General features: G+C 50.1%; 1 protein-coding gene across 2 annotated transcripts; it reads left to right on the top strand.

Moving 5' to 3' along the window:
* Nucleotides 1-629: 629 nt before the first annotated feature.
* Nucleotides 630-12768, top strand: C17H1orf116 (chromosome 17 C1orf116 homolog). 2 transcript variants are annotated; one of them, XM_045983379.1, is made up of 4 exons: nt 630-774; nt 5725-5912; nt 8341-8518; nt 9981-12768. In XM_045983379.1, the coding sequence occupies exons 2-4, from the start codon at nt 5808-5810 to the stop codon at nt 11501-11503; spliced, it is 1806 nt and encodes a 601-aa protein (XP_045839335.1). In that variant the 5' UTR covers nt 630-774; nt 5725-5807; the 3' UTR covers nt 11504-12768. The 2 variants fall into 2 exon arrangements, with proteins under 2 accessions (XP_045839335.1, XP_045839336.1); XM_045983380.1 differs by lacking the exon at nt 5725-5912.
* Nucleotides 12769-20758: the final 7990 nt, after the last annotated feature.

Raw genomic sequence — 20758 nt, 5'->3', positions numbered from 1 at the left:
CAGAAATAAATGAGGTTAAGAAGGTCATTGCCAAGCAGTGGGGCAAGGGTGTCTCAGCTCCAGCGAGCTCATACACCTTTTCTAGCGGTCCTGAGTGGGGGTGCAGGTCTTAAGAGCTGATAGGAGTAGGCTTGACGGCGAAAGTGCTTCTGAACAGCCAGAAAAGCTAACCCGGCCGCAGCGGATTCTAACTGGCCACAGTGGATTTTATTTAACTCGGAGAATTCGGGAGACCACTTAACCTCCAAGTAAAGGAAAGCCGCTCTAGGTAGAGAATCAAGTTTCAGACAGACACCAAGAAAAGCACACTGCCTGTCTGTGTTTCTTGATATTGAAAATTTAAAAAAATAGTGTCTTTTGCCTACTCCTTCCCTGCCAACTCTCGTCTTCCAGTCTGAACCCCGAAAGTGTCTCTTCTCCTTCCAGCTTTCCTTTTTCTTTTCTTTTTTTTTTAAATTGGCTCTAACGGGGGAAGGGGAGGGCAAGAGATGATTGGCTCTGCGAGGGCAGCCCCGCCCTGCCCGTTCCCCTCCCCCGCCCTCCCCGCAGAAACAGCTGGAATGAGAAGCAGGGAGGGAAGGCTGGGATTGGCTGTGAGTCAGTGGCAGGGTGGGGTGGGGCAGCACAGATGAAGCATTTACCTGTCCAGGTAAGTCTGGAGGAGGTCAAAAGAAGAAATCAGAGGAAGGCAGGGGAAGCAGTCTGTGTCTCCGGCTCTGCCCTTTGAAAGAAAAGGGTATTTCTTTCCTCTCTTCAGCCCCTCATCTAGTGAAGGTGAGTTAATCACTAACCAGCTATTGCTTATGCTTCAGCAGGAAGGGGTGCTTCGTGGGACATGAGAGCCACAGGGTTGTGGGGAGCCCTGTGCACCCCAGCCAGGGGACTTTCCTCTCTGTTCCTCAACTCTGTACGTCCAGTCTGGGATCAGAGCAGGCTGATAGCTTCTTAAGACTGGAATGGCTTTGTGGAGACCAGGGCTGGGATGCATATTTTTTTCATCTGCCTATTTCAGTTGGATAAGCACATTTTGCAGTCAACAGGAAAATACAATAGGCTTGTTTTGGAAATTTCCATCTCTGAGCAATTGAAATTGAGTCGTGATTCTTGGAAAAGAATAGAGTGCAGGGAGTCAAAATGGGGGCTCTCCCAGGGGAAAAAAGTGCCTTAGTTTCTCCATTCCAATTCTAACAGGACATTTTCCCCTGGCTTTCTCAACTCAGTGTCTATTTTTATTTAAATAAAGGGTGCAGTGCATGTGTGTCCAGTAATGGTACCGTGACAAAGGAGCTCTCTTCAGACAAGCGTGTAATGTTGTTTCTAAGGCAATGTGAGGCTCAGAAAACCCCTCCTTGGACTACCAGTTCATCTCTGGAAAACCCACGGATAATCTAGGTGCAAAGCTGAGTTTATTTGGATTCAACTCAGTTAATGTTCCGACTCTGCCTGCTATTAGACACAAAGACTGGCAAACCAGAAGCCGCTTGCTGGGCTGTGCCAGGAGCCCACGGACATCAGTATTTCACAGTAGTACCTTGAAACTGGTAGGCGTTCTCAGTGAGGCTCGGGCCAAAGTAGGGTGGCAGAGTCCACAGAGAGGAGAACCAGACTGCTGTGGTGGCTTGGCTTTGTTTTCCTCTGGGGGTCCCTGCGGACAGCGTGCGGGGCACGTTATCAGCACAAGGAAGCTGGATGTTGAAGTCAATTCAGAGTAGCAAGTCAGCTCTCCATGGTCCACGTTGGGCAGGGAGGTGTTAACGTTCTGGTCCCTAACTGCGCCTCTTTTCCTCCTGCTGCAGGAAAGAGCGAAGTGGGAAGACCCCCTGCGCCAGGCTTCCCAGGGCCTGGCACCTGCCAGCCCCGAGCCAGTGTGCTGGGTTTCCTAGTCCTGGCAGCTGGAGCTTTTGGTTTGAGTTGAGCCCAAACCACAGAACCAGCCCACCGAACTCACTGAAGGCTGCCTTTGATGGTGTACTTGTCAGCGATAAGATAATCTGGAGTGTTAGCAAAGCTCTTCTGTGCAGAAGATAGGTCTACCAAGCCTTTGCCTCAAACCCACCTGTGAAATAGAAGATTATAACTTTGACTAAACACACTCAGAAAGTTGGCCATGTGCCCATGGAGAAGCATATACACGCAGTGCAGCTTTTAGTCCTCCTGGCAGTTTTCTTCGGATGTTCCCCAGCTGGAGGCATATTTCTGGAGAGTCAGCAAGGAGACACACCTGGTCTGAGAGAAACAGGACAACTCTTTGACCAGTGGGGAGAGAAGTTGAGCTCTTGAGAGATATGGGGGGTGGGCTCACGGGAAGAGGGTGACAAGGGGGCCTTGGTCCTGTTTAGAAGACAGAGAGAGGCCAAAGAGGAATGGGGCTGGAGCTCCATGCGTCCCCGCCCCCACCCATGCCAGAACCCCACATGCTCTCTATTTACTCTCCTCCAAGACTTGGCTGGTTTCAGCCGAATAGTTAATGTTTAATGTGCTTTGGCACTGATGGCCCTGGCTATAGGCTGTGCCTGTTTCATAACCCATTTCCTCCTCCCCTCCAATCCCCCAAAGAGGTCAAGGGTTAAAAGATATCAAACTCTCACCTTGAGTGTTTTTCTTGTTTCTCAGACTTCTTATCAGGTAGGAATACCTCAGGTTTCGATGGCTGTTCTGAGACAGTCCCCAAGTTTCAAGGTTGTAAAGTTGGTGGAAGGAAATGCAGCATCCAGGTCTGGCCAAAGTGGCGAGGGAGAGTGGAAGGGTGGGTGGGGTGAAGAGGGGAGACTCTTAGCGTTCTGGCTCTTTGGATCAGAAAACGAGGCCTGGAGACAAGGTGCAAGTTTTAGGGCTCATTTGGCCTTGGTTGAGGTTCAGATTCAGCTCTCCAGGGCCCCCGTGCCCGATGACACAATCTTCAGTGACATTTGTTGTCATTTGTTTACTCTGGAAACTTCCATTATGGGGACATACAGCTGGCCTGGAAGCATAGAGCAGAATCAGATGACTTTAAGGGTTTAAGGTGTGAAGTAGAAAAAGAAGGGTGATCTTAGGGCTTTTGGTGTTTGGTCAGGGGTGGCTGATGACCCCTCTTTAGGTACATGGCTCTCTCGAATCCCTGGAGGGGCTGGATCCAGAGGCGTCCTCTCTAGGCCGTGAGAGGTCATCCCCTGCTTCCCTGTGGAAGGGGAAGTGGAAGGAGCTCCGGATTTCTCATCTGTCGAAGAAGAAAGTATCACGTCTTGCCTCGGTTATCAGGCTCTTCTGAAGATCTCAGCAGCATGTCTGAAAGCACTTTGTAAGCTATACCGGGCTGTGTGTTTCTGAAGCAGCACTATTCATGCTGTTTCTCTCTCTTCCAGCTGCTTGAGTTACTTCCAGCTACGTAGTCCCGAAATTGTGACAGGTTGCCCCAGGAGGCAAGGAGTGAGTGTGACAGGTTGCCCCGGGAGGAAGGAGAGGCTAGCAAGCCACCGTACAGTCCGAAGAGTACTTAGAAGAACAAGGGTAGGAACTGTTTCTGAAAGAAGAGGCAACATCTGGTCACCCATTCAGAGAATATTATATTAACTACAGTGATTAATACAGTATCAATAATAACTGTATTAAGTACAGTATTAATAATTAGTAATTACAATTGTACAGAAATTTTTTAAGAGAACTAGAGCCAAAAACTAGAGCCTTGGATTTATACTGGCAGCTTGGAAACAATGCCTTTGCCTTATTATTTTAGCTTGTTCCATGCCGCTTAGGTGCTCATAAATGTTAGTTTAACTGAAGCATTGCCCCAATTCCACTGGGCCATATATCCTCAGGGAAATAAAATACATAGGAAAGACTTTATAGTAATAGGGTAAAAGTTAAAAAAAAAATAAAAAAAGGAGGCCTTCCAACAGCTTAACTCAATAGTCATTTGTCCAGCATTTTTTGAGTGCCTTCTGTGTGCCTCGGCTTATGAGCAATGGACCTCTTTGGCTGTAAGGAGCTCAGCCCTACAGAATGTTAAGAATGGGTACCTTCTGGATCTAGACAGTCGTGAATGGAGTGGATAGCTGAGGTGACTGCACTCCATCCACATGATTTCTCATGTTTCTCTTTCTTTGGAGTTCTGAGGTTGGGAAAGTAACCTCATGAGTAAACTGAAGGACTGACTTACCCAATGTTGATTTGTCACTGTGCTTCTCTGGTGTCTCTGTCCCCTCTGGTCCTGTCTCTAACTCCTGAGAGGGTCTGGACATTTATGAACTCCATGCATCTGGCTCGCTGGGATATTTTCCTCTTCTTTCCCCATTGTCCTGCCCCTCCCTACCGGCCCCACTTGCCAGCCTCCCCCAAACCGGGAGAGGAGCCCCATGAGGCTGCGTGCTTATCGACTCTACAGGGCTGGCAGGCTGACTCACCCAGCACAGCCCAAACCTGACTTGGCATTGGAAGCAATTGTTGGAAGAAGCCAAAGGGACAACCTCCCCGGGATCCAAACCCCAGGTCCCAAGATCTCAAATAGAACCTAGGATTGGGAGGGTAGGAAAGGTAGTTGAAAATACAGCATGGTGTCATGGAAAAATATGGATTCAGAACCAGACGAACTGGATTTCAATTCTAGCTCTCCGCATATTCTCGACTTGACCTTGCAACCATCTTTTAAACTTAGTTCTTCCAGGATTTCATTTTAACATAAGAGAGTCGCCTGGGACCTTCCCAGACCTTGAGATTTTCAGAAGGAAGATGGTCCTGCCTTCCTTTGCTGTTACTGTTGACACAGTGAACTGGAAACTTTTTTGCCCCTGCGAGCTGACTCAGGAGGAAGCTACATAGGCCATTTCTCTTGTTCATTTGACAAAGGTTAGGGAACCTCACTGGAAATCAGCACAACATCAGAGGGGTGGTGCGCAAGAGGGAAACTGGCTCTGTATCAGCCTCTGGGGTCATGTGTGTGCCCCCCAGACTAGGGAGGTGATGGACGGTAGCCGTGGTGGGGTGGGAGTGGGGGCTGATGTGGCTGGTGTTGGCTTGGATGGCAGCTAACAGCTACTGCACCATGTGTTTTGTGTTTCTGACAACCCTATGTGGTTGGTGCGATTGAAGACCCTGTTCCTTCTCTCCCATTCAACCCAAACCCCTCTTCTCTAAACTCTTGCCTGACTTCAATTCATTTTGATCCTAAGTGGATCTTGTCTTTCTCTTATTATAAGAACAGTAGCAGATCTTATCTTATTCATTAAATGAGTATTTACTACCAACTAAGCTGTGCTGTTCTCATTAACCCTACATTCGCCTGATTTAATGGGGAAAATGGGGTATAAGAGTAATTGGCCCCAAGTCCCCTAACTGGCCATGGTGGAAGTGGGATTTGAATCCAGATCTGACTACCTCCAGAACCCATGCTATGGACCCCTTCCTCTGTATTGTTTGTAGTTATGGAAATGTAGGTTAAGCCCCCAGATTCAGAGAAAGAAGGCCACTAGGAGAAGTGATGGAATTTCCTCTCTGACCAGACTATTCCTCCCCGCCACCCGCCCCCCCCAACCCCACCTCCGCTAAGGCCACCCTTCTGCATGCGTGCGAGCCCGCTTCTGTGTCCTTCCATGCAGGCTGGGAGGTTTGGGGGACCCCTGTGCACGGCCCCTTCCAGCGCTCTGCTTGCTGGGCGTCCCCGCCGCCACGCTGCTCCAGGGCCTGGGCAGAGCCTTGCCGGAGAGCCTCAGCTCGGCTCACACGTGGCTTTGATTCTTGTCTTTTCAGGCCAGCTTGGGACATTCTCCACTTCCCTTCGCTTCCCCTCTGGGAGCCCCTTTCACCGCCCCCCCCGCACCTTGCTTCGGGCGATGCCCCAGAGCGAGCTGTGGCCGGCGGGGCCTGGCTCAGAACCCGTGACCCGCGTCGGCAGCTGTGACAGCATCATGAGCACCACATCCACCCGCTCTGGATCTGTACGTACCTCAGTCCTGCCGTACCCTCAGTCCTGCCGCCTGCCGGCTCTCTGCACGCCTGCCCCACCCGCCCACCCCTGCCCTGCCCTGCCCTGCCCTGTCCACCACCCTCCTCACTGCTCCTCAGCTTTCATCTTCCTCATCAGGGCGTGAATCACACCCGTGAGCATTTGTGCCTCTGAGTCACTCCGGTTTTCTAGAGAATAGAGTGGGACCGTCCCCAGAGAGCAGGAGGGCAGATGAGACTTGCTCCCAGGTTTCATTCATTGGGGGCTAAGTTGAGGTGAGAGCAAGGGCCCATGATCAGAGGTCCTGGTGGAAAGGACAGATGGTAGATCCCAGAGCACTGGTGTCCCGAAGTCTCCTGCAGCATGCAAGCCGCATTCCTTCTGTGAAGATCAAAGAGAACAGAGTAATTAGGAGCCTGGGTTCTGGAGCCAAGCAGGTCTGAATTCTCCACCTATAAGCCAAATGGCCTTGGGCAAATTACTTAATTTCTGTAAACTTGAGTCTCCTCAGTTTTACAGTGGGGATAATGTAAACAGCGAATTCATAGTGTCCTCTGGAAGAGTACACGACAGGCACAGACAGCACTTAGCACGTGCCTCTATGCAGAAAAGAAACAGCCTGAATCCATGAGCAGAGGTTCCAAGTCTTCCAAAGTCATCGCGTTTAACAGAGAGTGGCATGTAGTACATTGTAATTCTTCTGGGAATGAGTTTAAATCTCCTTGCTCTAAGGCTGGTGCGAAAGAGTCAAGTCCGCCGTATGTCCGAACGTAGGCATTCTTTGGTTCTTGGTGTTCATCACGTACATAGTAACCTTGAGAATTTATACTCTATTGCTTTATAGCCTGTAGAGGTACTTGGAAATTTAAGGATTATAAGGATCTCTCCCAAATGTCAAGGATGTTTAATATAGTCTGTGAGTTTTGGTATGTAAAAATCGAATAGAGAAAGCAGCGCACTCACACGCACACACACATTCGCACACACACGCAATCCAAAGTGCAGACAGTCTGTATATCATTTCTTTTGACCTGAGGAGTTAAGACCTCAGAGACATCTTTCTGTTTCTGTTAGGCTGAGGCCAGTATGGAGGCCACTGGACACAGAATGTGGCAGGGATGATAGGTTTTCAAAGTGCGTCATCCACAAAGGAGAAATTCAGAGTTGGCTTATCTTTGGCAAGGCTCTTTTAGGAAGAAGAGGGCAGTGAAGAAGATTTTGTTCAGGGAACCCCTGGAATTGACTTCAGGGCTTCCAAAGGCTATACCTGGGGCTTCCTTTGATATGTAAGCCTCGCTTTTGTCAACTGACAATGACTCTTTAAGGAGCCCTGGAAACTGGTAGTGTTGTTCCAACAACCATCTCCCAGGATGTATTTAGGGCTGTCTCAAAATCTTCCCTGGCCATCTGAGTGGGTCTGGAAATATATAACTCTGAAGTATCTCAAATATTAGGAAGAGATTTGAGATACATGCCAGGAAGGGACTCAAGCCAAATTTCTCACATTTCCATTTCCCTTCTGGTTTTCCCTTCAACCTTCAACTTCATAGAGTGACTCTTCTTTGGATCTTGCCGCCCTTGTAGAGCATAAGCAATAACTATTTAAAATGGCCATAACACTTATTTCCAAATACCCCATGTGCTTTTTCATCATGACATTATTTGCTTTATAGCTTCTTGATATTTCACACTAAGTTGCTTTCTCCTCCTCCCATACCCAAGTTCAACCCTCCCTGCTTCAAGTTAATATTTGCTTAAGAAATGCACACTTACTTGAATGTTAGCCAGAGCCAAATGCCATCAAGAAAGTAAATACACAAAGGAAAAAAAAAATCCTGTATGGAATGCATTTCAAAGTCAAGAGTAAATTATTTAGTAAATGTATCTGTGGCTAGTCATACCACTGTTCCCACTGGCCCGACAGCCAGTGGTTGGCTGCAGTTTCTTGTTTGTCCTCCTGCTGTCCTTGACATACCAGATGGAGTATGCAAAAGTCCTTTGGGAAGTTCAAAACGATACCATCAAGTTTAAGGTCAAATTATTATGTTGTCCATATAATCTAGAGCTAAATCGGAGACATACAAAGTGAAATGCTTGACATAGTTCACACAGAGGAATTGGAATTAGAACCCGGGATCTGTTCCCCTAAGCCTTAGATGTAGGACTGGGCAAAAAAGGTCAGTTGCCATCTGGCTGCCCAGCACTGGGAACTCGCGGGCCAATAGCTCGGCAGCCTCTGCCCGGGCCTTGCCTGCAGTTTCAGGAAACAATGCCCACAGGTTTGCGGAGAAGCCTCTCAGAAAGGTTTCCAGCTCTTCAGCATTCCTTCAGGACGAGGGGTGGTTCTCAGCCCCACCAGTTTCTGTGGAGCTCCCTCTCACAGTTCCCTCTCCCTCTCTGTTCTCCACGCCTCATTCCAGAGTGACAGCAGCTACGACTTCCTGTCCGCTGAAGAGAAAGAGTGTCTGCTCTTCCTGGAGGAGACCATCGGCTCACTGGACACTGAGGCTGACAGCGGACTGTCTACTGACGAGTCTGAGCAAGACACAGCTCCCCAAGGCCCCCGAGCTCTGCCCATAACCCAGCCTGCTCCCCAGGGTAAGAGAGACCTTCTGGGGTGACACCTTCCGCAAACCCAGAAAACCAGTACATCTTTACGGCTGCTTTGCACCTTGTTTGCCCTCTGCTCTAAGGGTCATGGGCGGAAGGACAACAGCACTCCTTTCCGCTCTCCTGGCTGGAATTAAGGTCTTGCCCTGGAAAGGAGGAGGGACTGACGACAAGCCAGCTGCCTGTCTTTCTATGAAGTATCAGAGGCCTGGGAGGAAAAAGGGTTTGGCCAGCTCCCATTCTCTCACAGAGAAATTCTAAAAAGACAAGACCACAGAGGTGGGGGAGGGAGGGATTCGGGGAGCGGTGGGTGGTGGCTCTGGGGACACTGAGTGAGCCTGGAGACCTAATCGGGGTGACCCAGGAGGATCAGGTTGCAATAGATAAGAGGGAAGCACTCCCTTAACTTCAGTGGGTGGTACCTCGAGGCTCTAGTGCAAGACTGTGGAAAGCCAGTGGTATTGAGGCTCGGTAGAAGGGGGACAGGATGGCACGCAAGTGTGGCCATGACTGTCTCAGAATGGAGGGAGGCACTTTACTCCTGAGGACAGCCCCACTGCTATCGGGACCACAACCACGTGTTCATTCATTTAGCAAATACTGATTGACAATGTGTTAGACTCTGCAGAGATAGAACAGGAAATGGGGGCAAGGACTTCTCTGCCCCCTGAGACTGACTCCCTGGCCCAGGGGGCTTGATGCACTTGCCTAGCTTGCTGGAAGGAAAGAGCCCGTGTCACTCTCTGGTATGGGGACAGCTGTGGTGTCACAGAATCATTCAGGTGCTGATAGAAATTGAAGGTGGGGGCACGTGGGTGGCTCAGTCAGTTAAGCATCTGCCTTCGGCTCAGGTCGTGATCCCAGGGTCCTGGGATGGAACCCTACGTAGGGCTCCCTGCTCAGTGGGGAGTCTACTTCTCCATCTCCCTCTGCCACTGCCCCGGCTCATGTTCTCTCCCCGACCCCCTCCCCCTCTCAAATAAATAAATAAAATCTGAAAAAAGAAAAAAAAGAAAGAAACTGAAGGTGGAGGAAGGCAGAGGTCTGGACAAACCACATCAGCGTTACTGTTCACGTTCAGTGCTTCCCCTGGACTCAGTGACCCGGGAGCCCCAGGATAGCTGGAGGGCTGTCCTGACTCCCTTTCTAACCCTGGTGTCTCTGTAGACAGTTAGGAAGAGCTCGAGGCAAGGACATGGAGTTATGTGAGGCTGCTCTTTCTGCAGCCATCATGAGAAATGAATTCTTTGTTGTAGGGAATCCGCTCGTGTCCATCTGTTGGTCTAAATGATATCCAGGCAACAGTGCGGCCCCTTTAAGAGCAAAGAACCAACAAAAAACAAAACCCATGGCTAAGTGATCAGAGTTCAGGAAGCATTTGCTTTTCCCTGGGCAACAGGGTCTTCACCTCTGTCCACTCTTCTTTGCCTTTTCTCCTGCCCCCTTGCAGGATATCCAGGTGAGAAGATCGTTCAGCAAGAACCAGAGCCAAGGAGAGGGACTCAGCCCAGCTCAACCCATCTTCCTGAGCTCCAAGGCCTGGGCCTCAGGTCTGGGTCCTATAGCCTTCCCAGAAATATCCACATCGGCATCAACCAGAACCTCAGGAAAAGCACCACTCAGACTCATAGCCACAGCCCAGGGGAAGTGGAGGGCCTTGTCCGGGAGCCTGAGACAGAGCAGATCAGCCAAAGCAGTGAGCCCAGCCAGGCTCTGGCCGGCCCCCAGCCACCTGCCCCAGCCCTGGACACAGTGCCCGTCCCTCCACCAGAGGCTTTCCGGGACACCCAGCCCGAGCCGCAGGAGCGAGGGCAGCAGAGCCACACGTCACTCAGCCCTCAAGAGAGCAAGGGGACTTCCTCAGAGACCATGTCCCAAAAAGCCAATGAGGAAGGCTCGACAGGGGGCCCAGGACAGCCTCGGCCTCCTCCAGCCACCTCCAGCTCGTCTCAGAATGTGAGAGCTGAAGATGCTCCTGTCCCATCAGGGGGGGAACCCAGTGCCCACCTGGCCCCCCTCACAGCCTCTAAGTCCCGGAAACTGCCCCCCAATATCGTTCTGAAAAGCAGTCGCAGCAGTTTCCACAGCGAGCCCCAGAACTGGCTGGCCCGCCACGCCGAGGCCGGCCCTGGAGACCCGGGCCTGGCCCTGTCCTCACTGCAGGAGCAGAAGAAGGCACGCCGAGAAGCACTTGAGAAGCTGGGGCTACCCCAGGACCAGGACGAGCCTAGCCCCCACTTAACGAAACGCACCGGCTCCACCCGGCTCCAGGCTCCCCTTCTGACTCCAGCACCAGTTCGGCCTGCGGTTCCAGCTCAGGGCAGAGCCGCGGCACCTGCTGGAGGAAAGGCTCCAGCCCCAGCTCCGCCGCAGGGACCCCTCCCAGGGAAGGCTCCGACTCCTGCTCCAGCTCAGGGGTCTCCTCCAGGCAGAGCTTGGATTCGAGCCCAGGAACCCACTCCAGGGAAGGTTCCAGTGGCCAAATCCGTGCCAATTCCTATCCCTAAGGCCCCTGGGGTAAGTAAGCCCCTGACTCAGCCAAAGTCAGACTCAGGGCTGACTCTCCAGGACAGCAACATCCCGGGCCTGAGACAGATGAACTTCAAGTCCAACACTCTGGAGCGCTCGGGCGTGGGGCTGAGCAGCTACCTCTCGGCTGAGAAAGACCCCAGCCCCCAAACCAGCACCTCTCTGGGCAAAGGCTCCTTCTTGGACAAGATGTCTCCTAATGTCTTGCGTAACTCACGGCCCCGCCCTGCCTCCCTGGGCACAGGGAAGGACTTTGCAGGCATCCAGGTGGGCAAGCTGGCCGAGCAGGAGCAGGAGCAGAGCAGCAGGCACCTGCCCTACCGAGGACAGAGCCCTGACAAGCTGCCTCGACCCCCCTACGTCAGTGTCAAGATCTCCCCAAAAGGTGTCCCCAATGAGCACAGAAGGGAAGCGCTGAAGAAGCTGGGACTGTTGAAGGAGTAGTCCCGGCCACCCCACAGCCCCCGCCTCACCCCTGCCAAACAGGCCTTTTCCCCACAAGGTCTCGGAGCTTGGGCACGAGCAGGCTTCCCTCCACTGCGCTCCTCTCTCTGAGGGAAAGGGCAGGGAGAGATGGGATTCCAGACACACACATACGTTTATATTCCGAGTGATTGTGCCAACGAATGCCTGCCCAAATCATCCCAAAGATGATTTCCACAAGACAGTGTGTGTGTGTGTGTGCGTGCGCGCGTGCATGCGTGTGGACTATAGGTTATATATATATCACTGAAGCTATTTATATGACACAAGGAGTCATTGCTCAGAGTTCTGCTTGTGTTGGAGATCTGCTTAACCCCGGGGAGAGTTCAGCCCAGCCAGAACTGAGGGGACGGGGTGGCTAAGCCTGAGAAGAAAAGGCAGATGAGACAATGGCTGTGCCAGCGACGTTAGGCAGATGCGGGGTCTTGTGAAATGTGGGTCTGCCGGAATCCCGGTGTGGAAGGGGACTGGTTCACCTTGCAGGATCCCTCTCCCGCTTCTGAACTTCTGGACAGCGGCCCGGAGGAGCAGGTTTGTCACTGTCCCCAGTGACACTGTCCCCCTCTCTGTCTCTTTCTCACTATCCCCAGTCCCGAGGACAGCACATGCCTGTAACTAAAACTCTCTGAGGACGGGGAGTGGGAGAGCTCTGGTTGGCCTGAGAAGGACAGGTGACCACCCAGCACGCTTCCACCAGGGACGATCCTGGTCCGTGGGCCTGACGAATTTGGAAGCGTAAACCGAGTAGTGGTCCCTGACTCTGCTATTCCTGATCTCCTGCTCCCTAGCTCAGCCCGCACAGGACGGACCCCAGGGCTGGGCCAATGCACAGACGGGAGTCTAAGCCCTGAATCTTTAGAAATACCAAAGAGCTATCTGAGGCCTTTTCCCTGCTACTGGCCACTGCACATAGTTTTTTCCGTTTCTGTGGGAAGGCCACCCGATACATTCTCTGCGAGTTATTCACAGACTATCAGAGCTGGGAGGAATCTTAAAGATGAGCCTCTCCTGTCCCACAATGTTGGGGAAGGCAAGCGACTCCTCCGTGGTCACTCTGCCATGCAGTAACAGAGCGGGGACCCCGGCTTCTCATTCCACGCTGTGTCCCGCCTCTCTCACGTGGCACCGGCAGGATCTGCGGTCACTGTCAAAGGCTCAGCCCTCAGGCCCTTCAGGATCCTAAAGCGTCTTCTCAAACGCCAGAGATTAAACATTGTTCAAGACCATACCGAGTGTTGTTTTTTCTACGATGTCTTTGGAAAGTAGCACTTTAATAACTCACTAGAACCCTAATTCCCTGACCATGGTGTGCAACTTGGCAAAAATGCCAAGAGAAGGTAGGTAATAGGAGTGGGTGGTATGGGCTTGTGGATACACGCTTGGAAATCAGGCAGAGCTAGACATGACCCCTGCTTCCCCTAAGGAAATAAATATCATTCATGGCTGTGGTTGGAAGGTAGGATCCCCAGATGTGAGGGGCAGATAAGGGGAACTGTTGTTGGAAAGGTGTCTATTAGGTCGGCTGAGCATTTCTGGGCTGCGTCCTTAGGGACCCAGCACTGTCAAAGCATAGTATTTCTGGAAATGATGAAAAGATTAAGGTACAGACAACAAATGGCTCCACCCTGTCATGGCATGTGGGGTGTGGGTGTGACAGTTTCTGTATACACTCTCTCACACACACACACCCAAAATTCTGCGGCTTCCCTGGCCCCGGGTCAGGACCGGGTCTGTCAGAACTGATAGGGACTCGCAGAACTGGCCAAGCCATTCCTTGTCCCCCAGAGAGAGAAGGCCCCCTTCTGGAGGGCTGTTTGACACGGGCTGTGTCGGGTTCAACTGCTTCATGTTTGTACTTCAGGAGGACCTAGGAACGATCACTTTATTTTCTTTTTTTAATTGCTTAATAGGGAAACTCGGTGCTACCCATAAAGTAAGACATGGTAGGAAACTGGGGACCCTTGCATCAACACAGGTGGGTGAGTTTCTCCTCTTAAATCCTTACTCCCAGGTAAAGTTAATGTCTCCAATAAACATACCTACATACAGCTTGCCTTCTCACTCTGCATCCTCAGCTGGTGACATGCCCGTTCCCTGAGCAATTCCTTCCTGCTTCCCCAGGTCTTGAACCTCTAGAGGGCGTGTCTGACTCTTAGGATTGGTCTTCGCGATTCAAGAATAGAATATCAACCCAAACCCAGCTGTCCTCATTTTGAAGAGGGACATCTGCCATCCTGAAGGTGAGGCTAGGCTCATGGGAGAAGTTTTATCCAGCCTCGTTTCTCCGTGGAGGATCGTCGTCTTTCAGCTTGGAGCAGTTGGTGGAGGCAAGAGTGGGGTCCCCTCTTGAAAGATTTTGGATGGAAGTTTGTAAACGCCATTCCTTTGATTTCAGACACCTGTGTGACAGTTCTACTTCCGCTTGGCCTTGTAACTCTGCTCTAGCCTGCTGCAGTCTTGAGGCTACTGGGAACACACTATCTACCAAGAGAGGAGCTGGCTTCTCAGCCTGGCCTGGTGGGATCTGTGCCCTTAAGTGTGTTGACAGCTGAATCACCCCTCTTGATTTACCCTGGGAGTGCCGTACCCTGTCCTGGTGTGGCGGGGCCAAGCGCTAGCCTACACGGAAGTCAGGGGAGGGGCCCGGTCACGTCGCAGGTGCCTCTCTCCGTCGTGGGAAGTATGGTCTCCCAGAGGCCACCTTGAAACTGGGCTTTGCACACGTGTGCAAAAGGAGGTATTAAATTCCATGGAAGAAAGGGCAGGTGGAGAAGGGTAGAGCGCACCCTACTTGATGTTATGAGTTAAAGCTTGAGCTGAAGATTTAAGATCTACAATCTGTATGAGCATGGAAGACGAACCACTCCATCCCTGATCCGTGATCATATGTGTGGGAAGAGGAGAGTCATACTGTCAAAAGGTGAAACTCATAGACCAGAGAAGGTGGAGACCAGTGGGATGAGCAGGAGAAATCATGTCCAACTCAGAATCTGAGGAGCCATGCTCTTTTCCTCATGTGAGTGACTATAAAGCATATAGGTCTAGGCTCAATTTGACCTCTGTCACTTGCCAATATGGGAACCCTGGGGCTGGCGCTCTAACTTCCGGACCTTGGAATTCTTATCTGTAAAATGAGGATAATAATACCACCCTTTCAATGTCATTGAGGTGAATAAGTGACATAAAATATGTAAAACTCGGTGCTTGACATACTGTAGATGCTTGATAAATGATAGTATTGTCCTCTGCAGCTTATTTCTTCCTTCTCAAAGGGGACCAAATGGAGACAGGGTTGGAAGCCGAGAGCTCAACCAATTCAGCTCTGAGAGGAAATGAGAGAGATTTTGCAGCAAGTTAAAGTCCAAAGTACCAACTAGGCTTTGGCACCCCTCTGGGTGACTCAACTTCACCCATGCCAAGATTCCTGGAATTGGAAAAGAAAGGGATCTGTGTGAATATGGTGTTTGTGTCTTAGTGAAGCCAGCGTCTCTACTTCCAAACCCAGCTTTCAATTTATTGTCAATGTCTTGTTGCCCATGAACATGTACTTTACTTTTTTTTTTTTGCTTCACTCAACTTCCTTTTGCTGTGTGGTTCAGGAAACTATGTGCTATCTATAGTTATTCATTTTTTAAAAGGAGAAAAAGAATAAACACACAGAACAGGAGGGAACAATGGCTCAAATCAGGAAGAGATAGAGACTAGGATTCAAGCTTCCTGGGACATTTTAAATGAGGTAGGCATCTTTCAGGAATGAATCAGGCATTAGTTGGCAGGAAGCAAGAATCCACATCCCTTCTGATATAAGGGCCCAGTGAATCACAGGAGACATTGCCTCATCACCATTGCCACCACCATCATCATCCTTGTCATCACTGGCCCTTGGCATATAAGTGAGGTAAAAACCAGATGATGTTCTGATTCCAGGCTGCCATTCCCTCTTGCTCATGGCCCATCTGGATCATTGTCCTTATTCAGCACTCACCATGTAGCCATGGTTCAAAAATAATCTGAAACAGAATGGTGTCCTGGCAAAGCTCTGCACAGGAGGAGCTTTAGTGAGGCGCTTCATCTTACAAAATGGCGAACTTGGACTGGGCTGTCTCCTAGACCCATGCCAGCTCTGAAACATATGTTAAAATGAGTCCAAGCAACTTAATTAGAAAGTCGAACACTCTTCCCAAAATAAACACAATTTAGTCTAAGGTAAAATATACTTCATAGAACCTAAGACCTGGAAGAAAAGTGTTAGATTATCGAATCTAACCCCCAACACTCAAAAAAGAATTACATCTGTAAGTGGATAAGGATATAGTCAGAAAGGTGTATGTCCTAATGGATGGGTGGAAGGATGGCTAGGTGGATGGATGGATGGATGGATGGATGTTTGGTTGGATGGATGCATGGATGGGTGGGTGGGTGGATGGGTGGATGGATGATTGGCTGGAAGGATGGATGGATGGATGGATGTGTGGGTGGATGGTTGGATGGGTGGGTAGATGGGAGAGAGGATTGAGAACGTACAGTGGCCAAGAGAGCAAGCTTAGAGGTTAAGCTGTCAGGTACTCTGCACCTCAGTTTCCTTTTCAGTTTATTTTGATTCCTTTAACTTTCTTGGGAAGTTCAGGGAACCATATGTTATTCCACAGTTACTTAGTTTGAACATGGCGTATTAAAAAAAAAGAACTTATAAGAACTTATAATAGGAATGAACCCTGTACAAACAGTAATATTACTTACCTGTTGCAGTTGTTATGAAAATAGAATCCAAATGAGATAATACATATGAAAAATATAGAGCGCATTGTTCAATAAATGGAATCTATTGGGAGCCTGTGTATCTCAGTCAGTTCAGTGTCTTCCTTTTGCTCAGGTCATGATCCCAGGATCCTGGGATCAAGTTCCACATTGAACTTCCTGCTCAGTGGGGAGTCTGCTTCTCCCTCTACCCCTCCCATGCTTGTGATTTCTCTCTCTCAAATAAATAAGTAAAATATTTTAAAAAATAAAACAAATGGAACCTATTAATATTAGTATCATATACATATGTAATTTAGACACCAATGGGTGCCCTTGAACTGGATTAATATTAGCCTACCCCTGAATTCCTCAGCCTGGAACAGTCAAAAGCCCTCCTCCAATTTCCAGAACCTGCAGCCAACCTATTCACGATACTGAGTTTTCTGGGTCTGGTGTGCTGTGCCAGGGCTTTGCCACAATGCTTGCTTTCCCACTCCCTGCACTGCTGCCCCAGTTCAGTCTCATTGTCCCCATTCCCAGCAAGTTCATCCCAGTGCATTTGAGGCTGCACTGGGCCAGCCTCAAAGCCTAGGACTTTCATTGATTCTCATGGGAAATCAAGCTACTTTAAGGGTGTTTATTGTTTTCTGAGTTTTTAACTAAAGACTATAATCTTTAGTTTAGATAGCAAGGGAACTAACACAAGGCACACACCTGCCACCACCTCCCATGCCACCCTTTCCATCTTCTTCTCCCCTCCTGCTGTGCTCTTGGTCAACCAGGAAGTTCTCTGGGCCACACACCTACCATCAGAGCCCCCTCATAATCTGAGCATCTGCCCCAAGAGACTTTTCAAAAAATGTCTTACCCATGAATAGGGCTATCTCCTTGAAATGAGCTCTGGAATGTTCTCTACCTCCTTACCTTCAGGCCTGAAAACAGGGAGGAGGAAACTACATAAGATGACTTTTGGCATCTACACCTCCAATGGATATCGACCCCCACTACACTCTCCCTAAGGAAATCAAAGGGCCTAATTTCGATTGCAACCTGCTACGTCCATCTGCTTGGATATGGAGAGAGGTTTGGTCCCCTCTCCCAGTGACTCCTCCAACCCCAATCCCTTTGCAGGGGCCCTATAATAGCCAAGGTCCCATGTGGGTCTTGTGAGCCGTGGGGATGTGGTTTAGTTGAAATTAGTTCAAACACAGCATCATTAACTTTCTAGGGTGACTTGAAATCAAGCATAATTGCAGCCTCAATCTTCTGTCATCCCACCTCCACCTAGAGGGGCGAGGATAGCCCTGTGCCTCTGACCTCACCCACTGGGAAGGCACAGTCTTCTGGTAGGCACACCGCCCTGGTAGGCACACCGCCCTGAGTAGCGAGCCTCCTGTAAGGAGAGGTTGGGGCAACTACCAAGGTTTTGGTTTGGGTTTTGTTCTTCCGCGTGGGACTGGAATATCTTCCTGCAATATTTTGATTTGTAATAAGAAATACACAAATGGTCTTTATTTCTGTCTCTGTTTCTGGCAGTGAGCTTTTAAAAACCCTTGGGATGGGGCACCTGGGTGGCTCAGTGGGTTAAAGTCTCTGCCTTCCGCTCAGGTCATGATCCCAGGGTCCTGGGATTGAGCCCCGCATTGGGCTCTTTGCTCAGCGAGGAGACTGCGCCTCCGCCCCCGCCCCCCCCCCCCGCACTGTCTACTTGTGATCTCTCTGTCAAATAAATAAATAAAATCTTTTTTTTTAAAAGATTTATTTATTTGACAGATAGAGATCACAAGTAGCAGAGAGGCAGGCAGAGAGAAAGAGAGGAGGAAGCAGGCTCCCAGCTAAGCAGAGAGCCCGATGCGGGGCTCGATTCCAGCACCCCAGGACCATGACCTGAGCCGAAGGCAGAGGCTTTAACCCGCTGAGCCACCCAGGCGCCCAATAAATAAAATCTTTAACAACAACAACAAAAACCCTTGGGATTTCCTGTGATGAAAGAGATAAGGGTATCTTTTGTTATATTAATGAGGCGACTTTGAAAAGCCCCTCAGGAGCACCTGGGTGGCTCAGTGGGTTAAGCATCGGCTTTCAGCTCAGGTCATGATCCCAGGGTTCTGGGATGGAGCCCTCATCGTGTTCCCTGCTCCTTGGGGAGACTCCTTCTCCCTCTCCCTGCCTGTGCCCTCTTTCACTCATTCTTGTCCTATCTCAAATAAATAAATAAAATCTTAAAAAAAAAAAAGGAAAACCCCTAGATCACCTAAAGTGGAGCCTGGCTCCCAGAGGAACCAATCCGGAAATTACAGTTTGGAACTTTCAGTCCCACCCCTACCCTATCTCCCACCTCCGGGGAGGGAAAGAGGGGCTGGAGGAGGGCAAAGTTGAATTGCCATTGGCCAGTGATTTAATCAACCTTACCTATGTAATGAAACCACCTTAAACCCCCAAAGGACAGGGTTTGGAAAGCATCCAGGTTGGAGAACCAGAGCACATCCACCACGAGGATAAAGCCTCTTTGTTTGGGACCTTGCCCTGTGTATCTCCTCATCTGCTTGTTGATGTGTGTCCTTTCCTATCTTTTGTAATAAACCGGTAATCTCGGGAATAAAAGGGCTTCCTGAGTTCCGTGAGCCACTCTAGCACATTAGTCAGATCCAAGGAGGGGTGCTGGAAGCGTCTACTGTATAGCCAGCCGGTCAGGAGCACAGAGGACCGACGAGCTGGACTTGACACGGGTGTCTGCAGTGGGGGGCCGTCGGGTGGGACTGGACCCCGCCCCTCCCCTCCCCCACCCCCCGTGGAGGCTGGTGGTGTCTCTGGGTAGTAGCGTCAGAGCTGAGCTGAATTACAGGACACCCAGCTGAAGTCACAGATTTGCTTGGTGGTGGGGGAACACCCCCTTACCGGAACTGGGTGCAGATCTTACTCGCTGGGCTTCTGCACTCTTATTTCCTGACCTAAGTGTCCAGGAAACCAGGGCAGAGTTGGCGCGGCTTGAGACTTTTCTCTTCAGACCTCCCCTCTGTGCTGTACGCCTCAAGTGCCTAGTCTGTTTCCACTTCAGATTCAGCGGGTCCAAACAGACCCCGGCGGGCGACCCTATACCCAAATCGGATCCTTTTACAATGTCCTATATCTCAGCAAGTGACACTAGCCACCATCCAATCCGTAAAGCCGGAAACCAAAACCTCATCTGACAGGGCCCTCTCCCTGACCCTCATAATCAGTCACCAGATCAGGGCAATGTCATCTCCAAACACTCAAACCTGGCCTCCTTTCTTTTCTCCTGCTACCGGTCACAGCCGCGCTGGGGCCCCAGCATCTCTCTCCTGGACTTGGGTGGTGGCTCTCTGGTTGTTCCCTTTACCTCCACTCAAGCCCGCTCCAGCCCCCTCCCACCCAGGAGCCAGGCTTATCTTTTCATCAGTCGTGCACTACTGCTTGTGTAAAGGAGAACGTTCTGAGAAAATACGCCTGTATCCGCACATTCGTGCAAGAAGAAATGCAGCACGCGCAAACCAAAACCGAATGGGATTGATTACCTACCGGGAGGGGGTGGGAAAGCTGTGGAACCGGGGAATGGGAACAGGGTAGGAGGGAGGGGGGAGACCCGTCCTTCTCTGAGTTATACCTATTTGCATAGCCAGATTTTAGAACTGTGGTGAAGTTTCACATATCCGGGAAGTAAATATATAAATGATAAATAAATAAGCAAAATGTGTGTGTGTGTGTGTTTGGAAGAGGGTGGAAGGATCCCAAATGAAATATGAACATCAAATAAGCCTAATTATTAAAGATGAAGGTCCCACCACACTCAAGGAAATGAGGAAGAAACGAACCGACCTGACTTTGAAAAAAAAAAAAAATGTACTTTGACTATGTGATTGCTCCATGGAAGGGAAGTACATGCAAAACCACCCCCAAAGGCCAAAGGAGGTCTAAAGGCCAGCCGACATGTCCAGCGTGATGAGAAATGGTTCAGTAAGGGGACATAGGGACAGAAGCATGTCTTGGGCGGCCACAAGACCCAAGGCACGTAGGTCTCCGCAACCTCGGCTCCCTAAGACGTGCTTTTATTGCTCTAGAGGGAGGGGAGTACCAGCGGGGAGACCACCAGGTGGGAAATGTTGTCTCTTCTTAGCTTATTAAGGCTATTATGCCCCAAGGGTGCACTTTAAGGGTGTGGTTAGACAAAAAGGGAAGAATGTGGAAGCAAGGGCTGTTCTGGAGAAGGCTTCAGGCTACAAAACAGTCATCAGGGCACGTTTGTCCAAGATGCTGTGAGTCGGGTTCATGCAATGATGTCCAAGGCTGACGACAGATTCTCGTTGATGAAGGCATATTTCCCATTGATGGGATAGCATTCTGAATTTACTTTGGGTGAATTACAGGATTGGGCAAATAAGTGACTTTACTATATGAAAGCACTAGGTTTCTCACTGTTGAAGAAGAGAGTTATAAATAAGAAAATGAGGAAGCCTA

This window comes from Meles meles, chromosome 17 (genome assembly GCF_922984935.1).
Source record: "Meles meles chromosome 17, mMelMel3.1 paternal haplotype, whole genome shotgun sequence".
NCBI lineage: Eukaryota > Metazoa > Chordata > Mammalia > Carnivora > Mustelidae > Meles > Meles meles.
Note: the sequence above shows the minus strand (reverse complement) of the source record. Positions and strands in the feature narration are given on the sequence as shown.

What these genes read in the sequence shown, in the direction of transcription:
- C17H1orf116 (XM_045983379.1), top strand. Translation starts at nt 5,808, where the DNA reads ATGCCCCAGAGCGAGCTGTGGCCGGCGGGGCCTGGCTCAGAACCCGTG. An exon ending in CATCCACCCGCTCTGGATCT is followed by an intron (nt 5,913 to 8,340) that starts GTACGTACCTCA and finishes GCCTCATTCCAG; the next exon opens with AGTGACAGCAGCTACGACTT. An exon ending in AACCCAGCCTGCTCCCCAGG is followed by an intron (nt 8,519 to 9,980) that starts GTAAGAGAGACC and finishes GCCCCCTTGCAG; the next exon opens with GATATCCAGGTGAGAAGATC.